This window comes from Aythya fuligula, chromosome 4 (assembly GCF_009819795.1).
Source record: "Aythya fuligula isolate bAytFul2 chromosome 4, bAytFul2.pri, whole genome shotgun sequence".
Lineage (NCBI taxonomy): Eukaryota > Metazoa > Chordata > Aves > Anseriformes > Anatidae > Aythya > Aythya fuligula.
In genome coordinates, this window is record NC_045562.1 from 3,054,420 (window position 1) to 3,074,144 (window position 19,725).

General features: G+C 38.4%; 1 protein-coding gene across 38 annotated transcripts in view; it reads right to left on the reverse strand.

Annotated features, from left to right (window-relative positions):
* The window catches only part of ANK2 (ankyrin 2), a 338,359-nt gene that overhangs the window by 97,158 nt on the left and 221,476 nt on the right, over positions 1-19,725 (reverse strand). For 34 of the 38 annotated variants that reach the window (XM_032186273.1, XM_032186279.1, XM_032186281.1 and 31 more), the window contains 7 exons: positions 19,612-19,710; positions 15,650-15,835; positions 15,146-15,169; positions 13,082-13,180; positions 11,812-11,910; positions 4,180-4,278; positions 2,305-2,502 (listed from right to left, as the gene is read on the reverse strand). In XM_032186273.1, coding sequence (XP_032042164.1) covers positions 2,305-2,502; positions 4,180-4,278; positions 11,812-11,910; positions 13,082-13,180; positions 15,146-15,169; positions 15,650-15,835; positions 19,612-19,710 — 804 coding nt within the window. The remainder of the gene's footprint in view (positions 1-2,304; positions 2,503-4,179; positions 4,279-11,811; positions 11,911-13,081; positions 13,181-15,145; positions 15,170-15,649; positions 15,836-19,611; positions 19,711-19,725) is intronic. The other 4 variants (XM_032186305.1, XM_032186302.1, XM_032186285.1 and 1 more) reach the window with 1 other exon arrangement.

The window sequence follows — 19,725 nt, forward strand, 5'->3', positions numbered from 1 at the left end:
CATTCAGTCTTTTGAGATGTACAAAGTGCATTTTATACCTCTCTATAGACAGAACAGAGTATTTCTTCCAGATTCCACCTCATTTTTTGTCTTTATCTTGTAGGCTTGTGCAAGCCTTAAGCACCTATGTGTATTTATTTTGTATTTGCGCATCAATCTACAGTATACTGTATTCGTGTTTGTGTATGTGTGCATTTGCAAGGACACCTTAAATTAATTGCCCTACTTCAGCTGTGGTTTCACAAAGTCTCAATATATTTGTGGCCCTTCTTCCTTTATTCCTGCCCTGCTGAGTCATAAAGCACTGTAAGCAAGGTATCAGCCCTCATACGGGTTAAAACTAAATAGGACAGGGCAGGAACAGGAATGAAAGGGGAGTGGAAAAGGGAACATCTTAAACCAGTATTGCAACCTAGCAATCTTATACTGTGAGACAGTAGGTTTAGTGTTGTGCTTACAAGCAGCAGATATTTGTTTCTTTCAAAATGCTCATTGAGTAAGACTGGGGCTCTTTCAACAAAGCATGGCTTTGTACTGTGTACGAAGCATGTACACATGCTTTGACTTTAAGCTCTTTTTATGTATTGTTACTGCTAATACAGGTTAAGTGTGTGCCTAAAGCTAAGCAAACACATTATTCACTGTATTGTCAACATTTTAGTGAACAGCACAAGTAATGTTTTCAGACAATGTCAAATAACTGCTGTATTTTCTAATGAGAGGGGTCAGTATTGCTAAACACTCAACTAGTAGCAAACAATTTATCAGTGAAATCTTATGTCCTAGGAAGAGACACATGACAGATTATTCTACCGTCAGCTTCTGTTAAGAGAAATGTTAATTACTAGTTGATTTGAAGGTACCTTAAAGCATACACAGATTGGAAAAGCTGAGAACTCATATAGTGCTTGTATCCCTAAATTGTTTTGCAAATAGTAATTATTACATTTTTAAATATAGATGAAAATAAATTATTTGTAAAATTTGTTCCATCACAGTACTTTCTGCCGAATATTACTATTAGCCTTCCCTAGTTTCTTAAGAAGTAATCAAAACCATTAGATATTCTACCTCCTGCACATCATATCTCAATATATTTCATAGGGAGTTTTACTGTTTCAGAAGTCATCATATTTTCCACTTAATTTATTGCCTGAGTTGATTTGACTTTCCTATTTCTATTTAAGCAAGAAGCAGTTTGATGAGCGAAGGCATAAAAAAATATAGTACTAACAGAAACCATGTATTTAATGTATTAAATACTGTAAACAAGCCAGAGGTGACAGGTCCCTGATGGGGGAGGAATCGCAAGAGTATGAGAGAGGGGGAAGGAGAGAAGGAAGGAGCAGCCTGAGCAGTTCTCCTTTCTTTTCAGCATAGATGTTTCTCAGGGAGGGAGGAAGGGAGAGGGAGGTATATTCTGGTCATGGAAGGAAAGAAAGAAGATGTGGGGGCTAGCATACAATGTGTATGTGTGGGCAGCTGAGGAAAGTACAGCTATAGATAATCAGAAGACTGGCAACAAAAACAAGTCCTGACTGAAAACAGCATTGAAAAAGACCAACCAATTGAAAATGATGCTGGAAAAGACCAAACAAGAAAAACATAAGATGAGGAAGGAATAAAAAGGGGTTATGAGATTTGCAAGTATAGAGAGGTCAAGAAAAATGACAGAGCAGAAGAAATATTGTCTGGGTTTGGATAGATTAGACTCTTGAAAGCTTTTTATGCTCCTGAAGTCAAACATGATGTTTTTCTCTTAGTTAGGAGATGATGATTTGCACAGTGAGTGAAAGGAATCATACCTGTTTTCATGTAAGCATCAGAAGAACTGTTTTTTAAAAAGGAAGGAACATGGCACCTAATACAAGGGAATGTATTAATCTGATAAATACAGAAATATTAGTTTTGTCATATATTTTCTCCATGCCGATTAGCTTACTGATTTAGTTGAAAGTTTTTAAAAATTATTTGTGTATCACAACATAGTATGAAAAACTAAACTATCAATTCAACAAAATACCAATGCATAAGTTATTGTCACCTAGAAATAGCTGTGACTTTAGGAACTCTGTGGAGCGTCCAGACCTGACACTACAGCCACTGGTCATGGGACATGGTGCATAACTAGGCTTAATGATAGGAGACAGAATACTGGTAATGAGTAAGTGTGACAACCCCTTTGTGACTGCAGCTATTCAGGGTTGTTGGAGTTTCTTGACAGTTTTCACTTGGCTTTACTAGTAAGAGCTACTCATCTGCCCTTGGTAGGTTTGCTATGTGACACAGGTGGGACAGGTTTACCAGGGCACGAGCATTGGGATTTGCTCTCTTGTCCAGAAGGAGCTTGGTGACACGATAGTGGCCACAGTGTGCGGCCACGTGGAGGGCGGTCAGGTAGTCCAAGGTGACATCGTCCACAGGAGCTTTGTGCTGGAGGAGATGTTTGACACATTCCACGTGGTCCCCCTGGGCCGCCATGTGAAGTGGGGAGAGCCCATTCTGTGGCAAAAGAAAACGGAATGGTAACTTCTAGCACCTTTCTCCTAAATAACAGCACATTCTCAAAGAATGCCACTGGGACTTCGCAGAGTAATCCCATCACCGAAACAGGGCTGCATTTGAGCTACAGATGGAATTAAAAATAAAAACTCTAGTCACCCTTCCCCTTCCAGGAAACGCACTGAAATTTAGAGAAACATTATATAATTAATTAAAATCAGTTGTTAATCAAAGGAAAATAATCTAAGGGTCTTGCCTTATGATTTAATATTTAATAAAACATATTCAACATATTATGTTGAAATCTGTGGGAAGCAGACAATTCAAAGGAAAGAGAACTCTTGCTAATAATATGCATAACATTTTACATGTGATGAGAGATTTAAAAAGCACCGTGTTTAAAGATAGGCTATAATACAGAGACTCGAACTGGTAACTGAATTGGTGTGGTCAAAGTGACTGTTACCTGGAAGGAGGGAATTATTCACAGTACAGTTCTCCTCTGCTCAGTCCTCAACACAGGGGAATGTCCAGATGCTGCCACAGCAGCCCAGATGTTTTGCCCTAGCTGGCAACCTCTGCCTTTGAATGGGAGCATGTGGGAGTCCTGCCTGAAGCACGCACAATATATGTGGTAGGGTCTGTTCTACCAAGGTTTTCTACCTCTTACTGAAGGGAAAGGTGCTGACAGATAGGGTTCACCTAAGCACCTTCTCCCACCAAAGGGAGCAGAGAAGGTCTAAGGAATTTTTTTTTGCCTACAATTACCATCACACTGTGGATCCCTCCTGTATAAAGAGATGAGCTGGACTACTTAGTGCTATCAAGGGATACAAAGCTTGAGGACATCCTTACTCAATGTATCTGATATGCATGCAACTCAGTGATAAAACCTCCTGAAGACTGTCAAGAGAAAATATTACTGGTCTCCAGTAAGTACAACAATGGCTCAGAATACATTAATTGCCCTTGTTTAGTGCCCTGTTTGAGGGAGTGGGGCTCAATAAAGCATGCAATGGTCTGAAAATGATACTTAAATTGCTTGCTGCAATACTTTATCCCACTGTTTTGCAGCTAATGATACCAGCTACCTTTGTCGGACACTCTGAAATCTACTGATGTGAAGTGCTGCTCATTGAGGTTTGTTATTATACTACAAGGGTCTTTTTCTCACTGTTTTGACCAAAGAGACAGTATTTCTATTAAATGCATTCATCTTAGATGTACTCTTTTTGGAAATCAATAAGAAGACATTGAAATAATTTTCCAAGTATGAAATAGTCCATAAAAATCACAGGTCCTAATTAGTTTATATGAAGGATAGGAAAATATATGCCTAGAATCAGTTCTCTGAAATGTCTGACCCACCTTTTCCATCTTTCTGTCTTACGGCTGTAAGAAGCCACAGAAGTGAAGTGCTTTCAATAGCACTGTACTTCAGGTGTTCAGTCTGGTATTACAGAGAGGAGTATTGAAGTATATACTGTTTCACATCTTTGGAAAGCATAGTTCCTAATTATGTAAGAAAACCTTATTTCTGGACCATTATACCCATTAATACATTTCCTTTGGGAGAACTGAAATGTTCCTCTCTTCTTCCTCGTCCTTTCAGTGACATTATACATGATTTGGAAAGTTATACAGAGCTGTTACTGTATCTTCTAATACGGCACTCACCTTGGTCCTCGCAAGCAGTGGGGCACCTCGTTCCAGAAGCAGTTCCACAACCTGGTCATGGCCACTTCTTGCAGCACAGTGGAGTGGGGTGAGTCCATCCTTAAAGCAAAATGAGGGAAAGTAAATGAGCACATCCTCCAGTGTCCATTATGGCACTCTGAGAAACACCCTTGCAACAACACAGCCCCACAAATGTGTTAAAAAGCTCACTTATTGACTCCTAACTGAAGCTGGCTCCATTACATGAAGTTTCCTCCCTATTTTTCCTTGTACTAAGATTACAGTTTTAGAGAGGAAGCCCACTGTGTGTTGGAAGTCTTATCAAAGAGGATAATGTGAGCATGCATTGCCTCCTCCTCTCTGTCTCCTCTGCATGGATTTGAGATTGTACTGCCTCTCTGCTTAATGTGTGCTAGGCCAGAGATGCTCTGTTAATCAACCCATCCTCTGGATAGCTTTTGATACAGAGATGAAAGAAGAAATGTCCATGCTAGAAAATTTGTCCTAGAATTTATTTTATTTTTTCAAACAGGCAGCAGGAGAAAGGCAGTTTTAAAGCAGAAAGAAAAAGAGAAAGAGAAACTAAGGGAACCAAATCTTTTGTTTCTGTGATTGAGAAGAAAGAGCTAACAATTCTTTCCTAAAATTACTGTGAGAGCACCAGTTCCACAGTATTTTTCCATTGCAGAACACTATCCTGTACGAAAAGATTTGTTTAGGCTACTCAGTAATGATCACAGCAGAGATCACAAAAGATGCATCAATGAAACATTTACACAGGGAATGCATTCTAGGTACTTCTGCTACAATTTGGATTTCATACAGAAAAAGACAAGAAATATGAAGCAAAAAAAATGTTTGGAAAAGAACATTAGAGCTGAATGACAGAAAAAAGAAAATTCATAACCCAAGATTTTATCTCATTAGGCCCTAATATTTTTCAAGCATACGCTAAGAAAAGCCATCAATACTCCTTCAACAGACATAGGCTTGTAACTGTTAAATAGCAATAGTTTCAATCACAGAGAAAGCCTTTTCTCTTTGAGACAAGCTGCTTGTCTTAGATGAAGTAGATGCTATTATTCCAGCGTGCCTTCTGAAGAATCCAGTAACAGCGCAATTATGAGTATGCTTGTCTGAGATAAGATTTATTATGTACAGGTCAAAAAGGTAGTGAAAATGCAGTAATGTGGCATTAAGTAGGAGTTAGTGACCCTCCTTCACACACAGGTATACTGTTTGCCTTCGTGGAGTCTGTGGGAAGTCTACGTCATGATATTTTCACTTCTACTATTAACAATTTTAAATTAAAAGTAGTTTTAGATTGCAATATCGTTTTGATTATGCAAGCACAGCCCTTTAATACTCTACAAATGGTATTTCCAAGAAGTACATCCTGTCTCATCCTAAATTTTAAAAGCACAGAGCACCTCCCTGAGATAGCAGCACACAAAGCTCCACATCAGTGAGGAACTGAAATCTGGGGAGAATTTTTCTCCTTGACTTATCTACCGTTTCCAGAGACTTTTCAGAAACATCTGACGGGGTTAGGTGTGCCTTGGTGCTCGCTACCTCAGAGGCAGTTGCTGCATCACTAAATCCCCTGGAAACTTTGCAATGAAATTCAGCAGATGCAAGATCAAACCCGTGAACGGAATTCAAGGGTGCTCAGCACCTAACAGATCTGGTCAAAATGAAGGAATTGAGTATAACTAACTTACCTGTTTTCTTCTTCTCTGAAACTCCAGAGGACCCTAAATCAAGCCTCTAAATGCAAAACAGGTATATTTTCATCTCACTGCCAGAAGGATTCATGCACAAATTTCCCACTAGCATTACTAAGACGAGAATATGTCTCAAATGCATTTCTATGAAAGGTAATTATTTGGTATTTCTTTACAGTTTCTGGCCTTTTGTGCTCCGCATCTTAATCAAGGTGGGAGGTTCACTTTCCTTATCTACATATTGACTTTGATGTTATTCCATTTAATAGAATAGCAAAAGAAAGGTAGAATTGTGTGAAGTCTTGAAAAGAAACGGAACAAATCCTCAGAGAGAGGGAAAAAGAACAATACAAGCCAAGAAACACCTCAACTCTACAAGAAAGTCTAGGTAAAAGAACTAAATCATTATAAAGCATGTTTTCTCCTTTTTTCTTATCTATAATTGCCGGTAAAAATAGATTTTAAAAATATATCTATCCTATTTATCCTGCCCTATTTTTCATAAATGTGTATCATTTACTATCTGTGCAGTTTCCAGTAGCTGAATTAAGCATATGCTTTGCAGCCTTCCCATGTAATTTTCTTTCTCTTGCTTCTTTCTGCCCTGGGTAAAGCTGTATGCATATTTTAAAAATGTTGTATATTTAATATTCAAATTCTATTTGTGCTTATGTTTTATTCAAAGATGAGGGAAATTGAAAAGAGAGTTATAGTAGAATTAGTACATAATACAATGAGGACAAGCTGACATCAACCAACATCAAGAAACATACTGTACGAAATTAGTCTGCTTTTGCACCATTATCTACTTGCAGTGAACCTCTGCAAGTAGATGCTCTGGCATCTGCTGCAGGAGTTTGCCTACCTACCTTTTTAGTCATTCCATCGCTAACTGGTACACCACGTGAGCTGAAGATTGCATGCTGACCAAAGTATCTAATGCCATGTAACAGGACATACACACAACATAGGGTCGAAGAGACGCAGATTGAAGCACAGAAAGAGACATGAAATTCAACGCTTCTATGCCCAGTATTTATTCCCTCATCCCAAATAATATCTATAACGGCAAGTTAAATGTTTTCATCTTCCAGGTGGCTTCCTGTACCTGGCATTCAGTTGTTCCTGTATGTGGTACTCTCCTAGCACACTCTTTGCAATGTAACCAAGAAGTGGGGCACAGCTAGAAATGACACTACAATCCGCTCTGTATGTGTGGAAGCCAGGAAATTCCATCATTCCTATTTCCTCTTAAACGGCTGTCAAAATAGAAAATAAACTTTTGCTCTTTTTTTTTTTTTTCTACCCAAAGATCAATCACTGATCATTTTTTAACCTGCATAATTAATTTTTAATTCCATGCATGACTCCTAACTGCAGAACCCTGGCAAGTAAGTAATTTCATAGTAATCAAAATGCTTTAACCTCAGTTTACCAGAGAGACTGAAATAAAAAGAAGCTTTGCTTACAAGGAAGACTTGGGAAAATGGGAAAGTATGCGAGCAGTGTCTTAACAGAAGGACAGTTGTGCACGTTCGGTGCTCATTCGAATGAAGACTGATGACAGCATATGAATGTCAAAGGCCATATTATCAAAGAATTCTTCCAAACTGCAGCTGCATATTCTCATTTGTACAGGGGTGAGATGAAATTTTAGTATTCTGTACGTTTGATGTGCAAAAATGTCCAAATTTGCTTGACAAATAAAGGCCTTTACATTAGATCATTTTTATGTTGTTATTAAAGTGCTTGTCTTTAAAAATGAACAAGGCAAGTGTACCTCCTGCTTGAAGCTCTGAGTCTTGATGTAACTGAACATGCTCTAAAGTATTCCTCCAGGAATGCCTCTCAAGGTACAAATTTAGAGAACACAGCAAAAATATACCATGCATCTGCTTGCGTAATAAGATATTAACTTAAATAATTCTACATAATCGTCGCTATCTGTACTGCTTGCTTAGATGATCTGTACAACATCCCTCCCACCTTGCAAACATCACATGAATACATTATCTTTATAGCCTGCATCTGCATTGTGATTAGCTATTTACAATCCGACTTGACTTTAGGAATAGCAAAAACTGCCCATGAAATGTTAGGGCTCTGTGCATTTGTAAGAGCAGGAGAAAATGTCACAGCAGCGTTACTGCAGGAGCAAACGCTGCAAGCACAGCACCGGGCCGAGTGTGAGGCTCCCGGTATGCTGGCTGAATGACACAAGGCCCACGGCCACGCTGTGATCGCAGAGAGCCATGCCTGTTCTGTCAGGATGCGTATTTACAAAAAGGGACACTATTACGAAGAAAATCTCAAAAGGTTCCCAACATGAGTGCTAAGGGGTGTCCAAGTTCCCCCCTCCCTTCCAGCTTCCTCTTCCTTTCCCCTTGGTACCACACGTCTCTGTGACCACCCTTCTGCTCCCTGCAGGTCCAGCTGGGTCTCCGTCCTTTCCTGAGGCCCTTCTCCAACCCAGATATCACCCCAGATTTTCTGCCCACCATCACCAGGCCTATTCCCCTCTCCAGCTGCCACCCTCCTGGCACACAAGGTATTTGCTTTCTGACACGGTAAGCTTCCCATCCCGAGAGCAGAAGCTTGAGCAACCAAAAATGCTTTCCTTCCCTCAAAGTGAGAACTGGTAATTGCCACATTTCTCTTGATCACATGGCAATGATTTAATCAAAACCTGAAATTTCCACTGTCTTTTAGAGATAACACACTGATGCCACGTTTTTTCGCATTTGCTTCTGAAACCCAGCTCCACTGGTCCACCACAGTAAGCCATGCAGGTCAGAAGCTCAGCTAAATAAAGTATTTTTAAAACATGTCACTGAAGTCCTTTTTTAAGGTGAACTTTTACAGATTACAGATTAAAATCTTTTCAGATTTTAAATATGAAATGTTTTAGCATCAGAAATTTTAACCGTTGATCAAACAGACCTTCAGATGAAGCTTTTATGTAAATATAAATAGCACAAATGTCAATATAACACAGTAGTAACAAAAAATCCTATCAATACCATTGGGAATGGGGTTTACATTTTTTTCTTTAGATACAATACAACAGAGAAATGAAATAACACTTTTAAGAACTTATTTAGTAGTTATTTGAGAAAAACAGTAAAACTTACCAAAACCACTTAATATTGTTTAAACATACATATACAACAAGTGGATTTACTTGCAATTCTACAACTTTAGAGAGAAATACCATAAAATTTCAGGAAATACATTATGAAATGCATATGAAACAAAACCAGTTCCTGCAGTAAGTAGGGCTTTTCTCTGACATGCAACATTAACTATGGAACAGTAGGACACATTCATAATTTACTCATTCTGAAGAATGCACTTTTTTTTTTTTTTTTTTTTTTTGGACAATGCATAGGCTCCTAATACTCCAATGGAATATTTTCAAACGTAAAAAGACTTTGCAGATTAACTATGTAAAGTTAAAGTACTGGGGGCTCAGTTAAGATCTGTTAAAATATTTTTTCGCATCTTAATTTATGCATCATCAGATGTCATGTAAAAAGGTTAAAAATAAAATGAATGAAAGCAATGAATACTTCTTTAATTGAACAGCTTATCTCAATATGGTACAGAGACCCTGAATAAAAGCCCAAGCTACCTGGCAATGAAATATCCTAGCACATTTAATTCCACTGTTTTTCAGTGAATCTGACCTACTGGAAAAATAAAAGTGTTCTTTAGGAGAAATGACAAGGCAAGTATGGAAAGGCAAGCATGTTAGTACCAAGGAGGAGGCGGCAGAGGCCTCTCCTTTAAAGTACAAAACACATGTATGCATGGCATGCAACACACAACCTACCTCCTCAGTACCCTACGTACTCACGGCCATAGCAAAGCACAAGGCATGCGGACAAAGCAAAGAGGAAAGAAAAAGACACCAAGACTACATAAACAGCTGGCATGAAGACAAGAGCACGCCACAGAGAGAGACACTGACGGCAAAACCAAAGCTCTGGAATCTCCCCCACTGTAAAGTACATGCAGCCTACCACCACTGCATGTCTTCGAGCAGAGAGAAGGCAGAAGATGGAAGCAAGAAGAAGCTGCTGAACCTGTGCAAACTGGCATGTACGTGCTTTAGGATACCTTTATGGGTTGTCACCAGTAGCTTTGTGCTAGCAGTTTTTGTGCTAATGTAGCAGCTGACAAAGGGCAGGAAGCCGAGACAATGTGAAGACTCTAAAATTAGAGCCTTCCACCTACACCGGGCAAAGTCCTGTTCTTTCAGTTTCATTCAAAACTGCACATCAATCTTTCTGGGTGTGCGGGGAGGGGATACATCTTGACCTCATAAAATCCAAGATGTCCTTTCAATCATCTGGCACAACTTGTCCAAAAAAAGTATCTAAATACTGAACAGCAAAGAGGTGAATTCAATACTGTCATCCCATAGGCTACATGGACCATTTCTATATGACTGCTGTGTTTATGCATATGTGAAATATCCTGACTGCAGTGTATTATTACCATTTCATGCCTCTTTTCCATAGGATTTTAGGCACTTCTTAAGGTGAGTTTGAACAGAGATGATTTACTGCACACCTTCCTAAGATGTATCATCTTCCATCATCATTAGTTTTTTTAAAAAAATAAGAGCAAGAGAGACATCAGGAATATAAATCATAATCACATACAGAGTTACATGATAATCATGCTTCTCTTCCTAGTTTATGAAGCAACAAATAGTTGATGAAATTAGTAACAAAGTAACTGCTGAGGCTGAATAAACCACAAGGGCAACTGAATGCAATATACCCTACCTTTCTACCTTATTAAATAAAAACTATTTAGGTTCAAACTCTTAAGTGCAGCTCTAAACTCTGTGTTCTGAAAGACTGTGTATTACCTGGAGATAATACTTTGCAGATCAGTGCTTAAGAACAAGCAGCTTTCAATAACAAAGTTCTGTGCTCTTCACTTTGCATTAATGACCACATGTTCCTGAGTGGCTCCAAAATCCAATTTTAAATAATTACATACACACCACAAAGTGGTGTGTTTTTCGTTTGTCCTGAATGAATAAAGAGCAAAATATTGGTGTGGCTTTTCAACAAGGCAATTAGGGGGAGGAAATCAGTAATCACCTAATTCTCTGTGATTTGTCCAGGGAGGAGGTGACACTCTGCTGGCACAGAGTAGGTTACTTTTTTTCCCAACATTGACTCTTCAGTAAGAAGTGATTGCCAGCCTACTAACGTAGCTTTCCTTTTCATGATGACTGGCACAAACATATAGGAGTCAGGGGACAGAAAGGCTTAGCTGGGCTTAGGCCCTCCCATTGCCATGCAGCACATGTGCTCCTGTGCCACATGTAGTGGGATCAAATAGCACACTTAGCTCTTTCCTCAACGAGATCAGAGTTTCATCAGCTTTTTCTTGTATGATGCAGGTAGGTTATAGAGGACACTGAAGGAAAGAGTTTTTCTGCCTCCTTCTGTCATCAATGCCTGCCATTCTTTACTCTGATACCACAGAAAACAGTCTACATAAAACAAATAGTCTGAAAACTAAAGGTAGGATTCTGAATACAAAAAAGGGTAGAAAAATACTTCTTTAGAAATTGTTTTTGGAGTCATCATGTAAATTTGGTCCAAGTTTCACAAACAGTACACTTGTGAAGAGGCAACGTTTAATATTTTTGGAGATGTGTTCAGCTGAACATTTTTTGTTTGGCTTTTTGAGAAATTTGTAACAGCTGCATCTAATGTCTCACTTTAAGAACAGAACACAAGACACAATTACTGAAGCAGAATGCCTAGTTATGAAGCTTGATGTTCCCAGTCTCTGGTTTAAAAAAAAACAACAACAAAAAAAAATAAAATAAAATAAAATAAATAAATTAAAAAAAAAAAATTCAGGGAATAGAAACACTCACCCTGGTTTTGGCATCGATCTGCCCTCCGCGATCCAACAAGAGCTTCACCATGTTTGTGTTTCCCCTTTTGGAAGCCACATGCAGTGGGGTGATTCCATTCTACACCATGAAAAGAACAAACAATGAGCATGATGGATTTGAAGGTGTATAATGGCGGTGAATTTGTGTTTGGCTCACAAAATGAGACCATCACATTATAGAGAATAAATGAAAATGTACTTGAGCATCAGAGCTAGGCACACACCATATAAGCTAGAGTTAGTATTCCTTTTTAAGCAAGAATCTTTATTCAGTGTTCGTTTGTTTTATAAACGAAGAAGCACATCTGCAAAAGCAGCGAACATCGCAGTCCCAGAGTCAGACAAATAAACAAACATATACCGGAGTCCCAATGAGTCAATATTCACAAAACACTGATGCATTTAAATCATTGCAACACACAAATTACACAAATGCACGACTCCTGCACAAAGTAATCTCATAAATGTAATGTAAATAGCATAGGTCCTGTTTAAGCTGAAAGTCCTTGCAAATGCTTGGGGTGAGGGCAAGAGGTAACATTAGCAGCTACTCCAGATGGGCAAGAGGAGGAAGTCAGTCTGAAAGGCTGAATCCTAAAGTAATTCAAAATGTGCCTGGCAATGCAAAATCAAACAGAAATCTGTGATCCAGCAGATTTAACAATATACAGATTACCAGAGGTTTTCATGGCACCAGATGACATGCTTCAAACTAAGTAATGCATGAAAACAAATAGACTGTTTTAGGTAGATCTGCAGTTGCTTACCATAAAATATTAGTCATGATTAATTAGTACTTATAATGTTATATTCATATAATGGCACTGTACCTTACATTTGCTATTTCAAAATATGTTTACATGTGAAAATACCAAATGAAAGTGGTATAGTAAATATTGAATCCCTAACAGACAGGAAAAAGACAATAAGCCCGATATATATTTCTGAAGTATGTCTAACTGACAGGAAAGCTAAAATAAATTGACATATCCTGAGAACATCAGCACTGTGACACAATTCAAAGGAGCCTGCTTCTGTCAACTGGGAAAACTAGTTAACAGTAAGCTCCCAAGGATTCTGCATGAAGGTAACTTTTTAAAACTACGAGGAAAAAAAAAAAGATGTCTTGAATACTACAGATTTTCAGCATTATTTTGCTTCTCATTTACTCTTGACTAGGAATTACACAAAGATATGCTCCCACTTTCATAGGCCATTACAAATAAAAAGAGAAAAAAACTCCTCCATACCCTTGCTGTGAAATCAACTGCAGCTCCTCTGTTTAGCAGCAGCGTTGCCACATTGACATTTCCATAGTGCGCAGCTATGTGCAAAGGTGTAAAGCCACTCTACAAAAGGAAACAGTCCTCATTATAGGAATCAATTTATACAATATAATCAACTTAACTAGAACCTGACTTTAACAGTTGCTGGCAAACAAATGTATTACGCTGATTTTATCCAGTTAACCTATAATATAGCAAAGTCTTTCAGGCAGGGTATATGGGTTTTCATGTGGGATATTATCAAAAGTGTTTCTTTCTTTCATTTTCTGAGCCAGCGTTCAAGCCAAAAAGAAATCAGTAGCTTTCGTAACATAAATATATTATTTATTAATTGATATATTATCCATCCTTAAAGAAAATAAAGGGAGCTTCCTTATTAAAATTCATAAACAACAAGGGTCTTTTGGGCTGCATCTGTTTACTGTTTTTGTCTAAAAACAACAAAAGCTCTTGGACTCTGGTTTCACTGAGCTAAGAATTACAGATTATTCAAGATGTAATCCAAGAGCTTGGTCTACATGAGAAACTTTGCTTATTATAAGAAGCATAATTTTGAGAACCATAATTATTTACATTTATATATAATTTAGATCTCAAAAGAGCCAAAGAAACTTTGCCATCTCTCTTTGAGAAAAAACATGATTTACTTATTGCCTCTTGAGCACTAGAAGGTGAAACACAATTCATTTACAAGATACAGAATTACCTGATGACAAAATAAAAAAGATTAATTTTTCAGAAAGTAGGGCACGCAGCAAGCTTTTAGTCTCAGAAGTAATTCAAGTAGAAAGGGCCTCATATTTGACGTTTCCCTAAAGAGCTTTACACTGATTTGATCAGAACTTACAATCTTATTGGTGGTTATGGGAAAGAAAAATACTTCTGGCTTCTGGACTATACTGTATTTTCAACTAGGTTTTCTTTCCTTCAGTGTACCAATCATTATTGTAAACTGCTCACAGAATAAAGACATGTATAAATAAATATGTGTATAAAAATGTGGAATAAAGATAGATGTTGCACTCTGAAATCAACTTTATTCCCCAAAGACGCATCAATTGGATCATTATTTTAACCTAACTCCAGTTACTTCTTTGTCAGCCCACAGGTGATCCTGGTCGAAGTCATCAAATTCATAGCCTTGTTGCCATGGTAAATTACTGGGAAAATGTCTACTGAGGATATCAGCACACAAATACGATCCTGTACTTAGCTACAGAGTGAATTTATGTTGCATTGACAACTAACTTCTCAAGGACATGTATTTACCTTGTGACAAATGCAAGGTACTTTATGTCAATGTAATGGCCAGTGAAGGAGATGGAAACTGCTTCACATTTACCGTAAGTGAAGAAGCAGGCATTCAAAAGAAGAGACTGCGTTCTTGGAAATAATGCTTTTTCCTAAATGTGACAATAATTTTTTCGGGGGGAATCAGAGTTCTAGCCAATCTGACACTTCACTTTTAGTGAAAGTACTTGTGGAGACTTGTCACTTCCACAATCAGTATAAGAACTGTAATATTCTGATTATGTACTATCCCCTAAGGACTTCTGAAAACTTTACTGAAAAGATCATAATAAGAACAATGGTGAAAATAAGCAGATGCTCTGAACAAGTTTTTACCTTGGAGGATTCAATTATATGTTTTACTGTACGAGAAGTAAAATGAATTTTATCATGATTCTGGCTGAGCCAGACATTTTAATATAGTTATGCCAAGTTAGTGCATTTTCATAATTAATTTAATTGAGCTAGAGGAACATCTTCATTCTCTTAGGTCCATTACTCACTTCAAAATTCTTTGAACTGAATGTGAGTTTTCAAAAGTTTACTTCAATATGGTGACACAAATAAAAAGCAATTATAAAACAAAGGATGAATAAAAACAGGTTTGCTGAGTCACAAATTGCTATTCATTAAAAAGTCATAATTTTTAGTGCTAAATATTAAATAAATATTGCCACAGAGCAGATAAAATAATTATAAATAACAGAAAGAATAATTAAAAATTTTTGATCTCGGTACCTCAGTCGTCCTATTCACCATCATCTGATGCAGCATGGTTTGGGAAAAAGAGGAAAGATATTAAAGACTGGCTGCAAAACGGAGAACTAAGTTGCTTTTTGAAATGAGTTATGTTGTTATAATGGGAAAAGCCACTGAAGCATGCATTAACATTAAACATAACCTATGTTCCCACAGGCAACAAACCAGTATCCTATTTAATAGGGAAGCAGTGATTCTGCTTCCATTCTTTCTTCTGGTTTACAAATAATGAGAGAAGGCTGGTTACCACAGAAATGGGAGGTATAAGGAAAAAGCAAAAAAAAAAAAATGTGTAGCTTGCAATTACTGTGTCACTAAACACTGCTGAAGTAGATACATTACTGGCGATACTGGTTGTGGAACTTGTCTTTCCCCACAGAAGAAATTCCCTTCAACCGTTAGGATGAAGGAAGTAAAAGGTTGCTGCCCACTGGCACTCAGCCACGTGACTGTCCTGTTACCTGCAGGGCAGCGTGGCGTTACCTTGGACTGCACATCGGCGTTGTGGTCGTTCTGCAGTAAGAGTGCTGCTGATTTGGTGTCATCTTTTCTAGCGGCAATGTGCAAGGCTGGTAATCTCACTTTCCCCTTGGTGTCATTTTCCAGCAGGATAGCCACTGCCTGATTGTGTCCTTGTTGCAGTGCAACAGCTAAGGGAGTGAAACCATCCTGCAAGACAAGAAAACAGAACATCCGCAGCATGTCAAAGGACACGGAGCTTCACTGAACTGCACGGCAGCGTTCGCACATGGAACCATCATAAGCACATCACCAGCTGGTTTCTACCTCTGCACCAAGTGCACTCCAGTGAAGTCACGTTGGAGGCAAAACATTTTAACCCAGATGTGACTCCAAACATGTCAGAAGCACACTTTTTCACTTCAAAGTACATATGTATATATATGTGTGTGTGTGCATATTTATATATTTTAAGTACAGTACAAGCAAAGAATCATTCCACAGTATCTCTCATATTAACTTGTCATCTTAAAATGGACTGCAAAGCACATTTTTGCAACACTTCCAAAAGGATTAGTGAGCACTGCACAAGGTAGATGTGTAAAATATAAAGGGATCTTGTTTCTGAGTACCTCTGGGAAAAGAAAGCAGATCTTCATATGCATTTGCTTCTCTTTCCCATTCTAAGTCATGCATGGGCTATGACTCAAGAAAGTCAGATCATATTTAGTAATTTATTCTAATTCTAAGCAGCAAAACATCACGTTATTTCTGGAAAAAAAAAAAAACAAAGTCAGGAAAATCTATCTATTTTTCCTTTATATTTTTAGCTTTGTTTTAAAATTATTTTCAAAATTTCTTGCTCCATCACACAGGGCCTAGATTACCAATGCTGTGACACGTAGCATGTGCTCACAACTTGCTATCTCAACAGGTACTGCTTGCTCGCATGCCCTTTATTCTGATTTATAAAACTAAATCTAGCTCAAGTCTTGCGTGCTGCCGAAGCACACGTGCTACAACCACATGCTAGACTGGAGGGCAGCTAAACCATGAGGAGCAGAGCAGCCCTCAAACTGAGCCTGGGACCAGAAGGCATGCTGAATAACAGTGAAATGAAAAGGGAAGGGAATAAAACAAGGTTTTCTACATCTAGAGAAGAGTTAATTATAGCCAGAAAGTGAGCAAACTGATTAAGACACATTAAGACACATACAGCGTAAGAGACAGAATTGATTAGGAATAGGAAAACAGAAAGATGATAAAATAATAAAGGATGACTTAGGCAGGAATGGGAGCCAACATATGCTGAAAGAAACATCTGAGGAATTGCCAAAGTAATTTTTCCCCCTAGTAATTTAATAACATGCACTCCCTTTTGCGTTGAACTGTGGGTAGGTGCGTTGCAACAGCTATGCTATTATAGTTTCTTTCTGTAATAGAGATTAAATTCTGTACAGTGAATTAAAAACTGGTGAACAGCTGATGAAACAGCTGAACTGTAAAGATAATTCTGAGATTGGGGCCACATTAGGTGTTGAAATGGCTTAATGCATTTTCCTTTTGCCTCTGGAAACATGAGAACAAATCCTGGATTAGAGGGCCCTATGAAACTGAGCTCATCCTGATTCTCATTTTGTACCTAAACATATATAAAAGTGCAAGGAAATGAAATAGAGGAAACAAAGTATATCCAAAGGCGGTGCTAGCTTCAAAGCTTCAAAGACAAGATCAACCATTTGATTTTCCCCGCATTATCTTTCATCTTTCTCTAAAAGGCCCCAGCCCTTTCTGCATTCTCTCCTACTACTTGTGGAAAACACAGCTAACAGGAGCCCTGAGAAAGCATTTCGTTTCCCCATCTCATGATGGGAAAATGAATTTCCCCATTCTCATCACACGAGAATAATCTTTGGGGCCAAACAGAATGTCTTTCCCATGTGCTGTGGTGGCATCCTCAGTTCAGGCTGCTATCCCACCTTATTTCATGTATCATTTCTTCCTTCTGTTTGTGAAACTAAATTCTGGGCACATATGAATGCAGAGAGTAGTTTAGTCCATCCTTCAGTTATACTCACATCACTAAACCATCACCTGAGCAAGATCTGAAACCAAAACTTGTCTAAGTAAGTGATAAAGGGATAGACAGGCTTTAACCTCCAGGCCACAAAAGTGAGATCTGACCTTTCCTGGTGAGAGAAGACAGATTTGGACTCAGGTTCTGAGTGGGGGTACAGCTGTTTTTTCTCCTCCCCTGCCTCTTTTTTAACAGAATTAGAGCATAGTATGAGTTACAGTAATGACTTGAAGCCTGTGTTCAAGCAGAAGCCACGTTAATTATAACCATATCAGCCTCACGGTACCTGTAAATTAATGAATGAATTTCCAGTGCTCCTGATCACAGTTAGTACAAGTTATTCACTGCAAGACTGCAAGCAGGTGACTCTGCAATGAATCCAGGCTGGGCTCGTGGAGAGCCAAAGATACACTGCGACTCGTTCGCAGAGGGAGTTTCTGCCAAGTTGCCTGACTATCACACAGGATTTCATATTTCAGAAAGCCGCAGGGTAACGTGATCTCCATGTATGCAGGCCACAAGAGGATTATTTTAGGAGCTGTCATCAAATGGTAGAGTATCCATTGAAAGAAGGGATAGTGAAGCAGCTGTTAAGACTAGCAGTTCAGTTTAAAGAAAAGGAAAGCAAGTATACATGCAACATCATTTTCAATTCATCCATTTGTGAAGGTAATCCAGAGTGGGTAAGTTTCTATACAGACTAGGGAAATTAAATAGACATGAGCAAAAGCTCTTTGTCAAGGGAGGAACTTTTCTATTACTATTTCACGTTGCATATCCTATCTACAGAGCAAACACAAAGCCAACAGACTTTGTAGAACTGAGCCTGGTCACTTGCTCTCTTGGCTGAGACCAAAACAAGATTTGGCAGAAGGAGAGCAACAGGAAATCAAGTGAGCAGTCTTCACTATCTAGAAGTTTTCCCCATTGCCCTGAGATCCTCTCATTTGCAAAAGGAAGTTGTGATTCAGTTTCTCTTGAGATGGAGACTCATCTCTTTTCCACTAATATCTGCTTTGCTTGCTCCGAAGTTACTGCAGGTTTACAGCACCGCAGTGAAATCCAGACCCTAGCAATGAATACCATCCTTTTGCATATTTACACCCACATGGTTTAGTGCTAGAAGTAAACTGTCTGAGGAGAAAACAGCACATTGCCTGGTGAGCTCATTGCTGCAATTCTTGTTAGTCATTTCATTTCCTCAGGAGAACCCCCCTCTACAGACAAGAGCGGGAGATGCATGTTAAAATATTCTATTCACTGATATTTGCCTTCATGTTCCTATGCAAATGGACCACAAAGAGAGCCATGTTGCTCAGGTGATGGCACTTCTAGATGCTTGAGTTTTCATGGGCTTTGTCAGAGATGTTAAGACGTTACAGAGACATACATCTATTCAAATGAAATGCTGCATGTACCTCTTCACTTAGCCTATGATCGATCCACTCTTCACTTTACTGCCCTGACAATGCCATTTCACTGAGGCCACCTTATCCTCCTACAATTTCTACAGAGGTTCCCTTGGGATCACTTTCCAAGTCTCATTCATTTTTCAAAAATGTCTCTGAGAACGTGATAGGAGAAATGGGCACAAACTAAAGGTGAAAATCCTGGGCTCACTAAAGTCAGTGGATCTTTTGCTGTCAGATGATTTGGGCTAGATTTCATTGCTTGACTCCTCACCACTTCCAGAAGAGTTTGTCTGTGTGTTTTGAAAAAAAAAGCATTAACAATAATAAATACAATAACAATAATAAATACAACTCAGTGAAATGAATGGGCAAAAGTTCTCCAAATATTTGAAAAAAAATTGAAAATCTTCTAAGCGATCTGAATATAAAGGTAAAGGAAAATAAGAGCTTGTATTAAAAAAAAACAAAAACACAACAACAACAACAATATACGTCACCTCAGTAGCTGTGCTTTGGTTGGCTCCATTCTCCAAGAGATATTTCACCACTTCAATGTGGTTCTCTTGAGCTGCCATGTATAATGGAGTGAAGCCATTCTAAAGAGAACACAT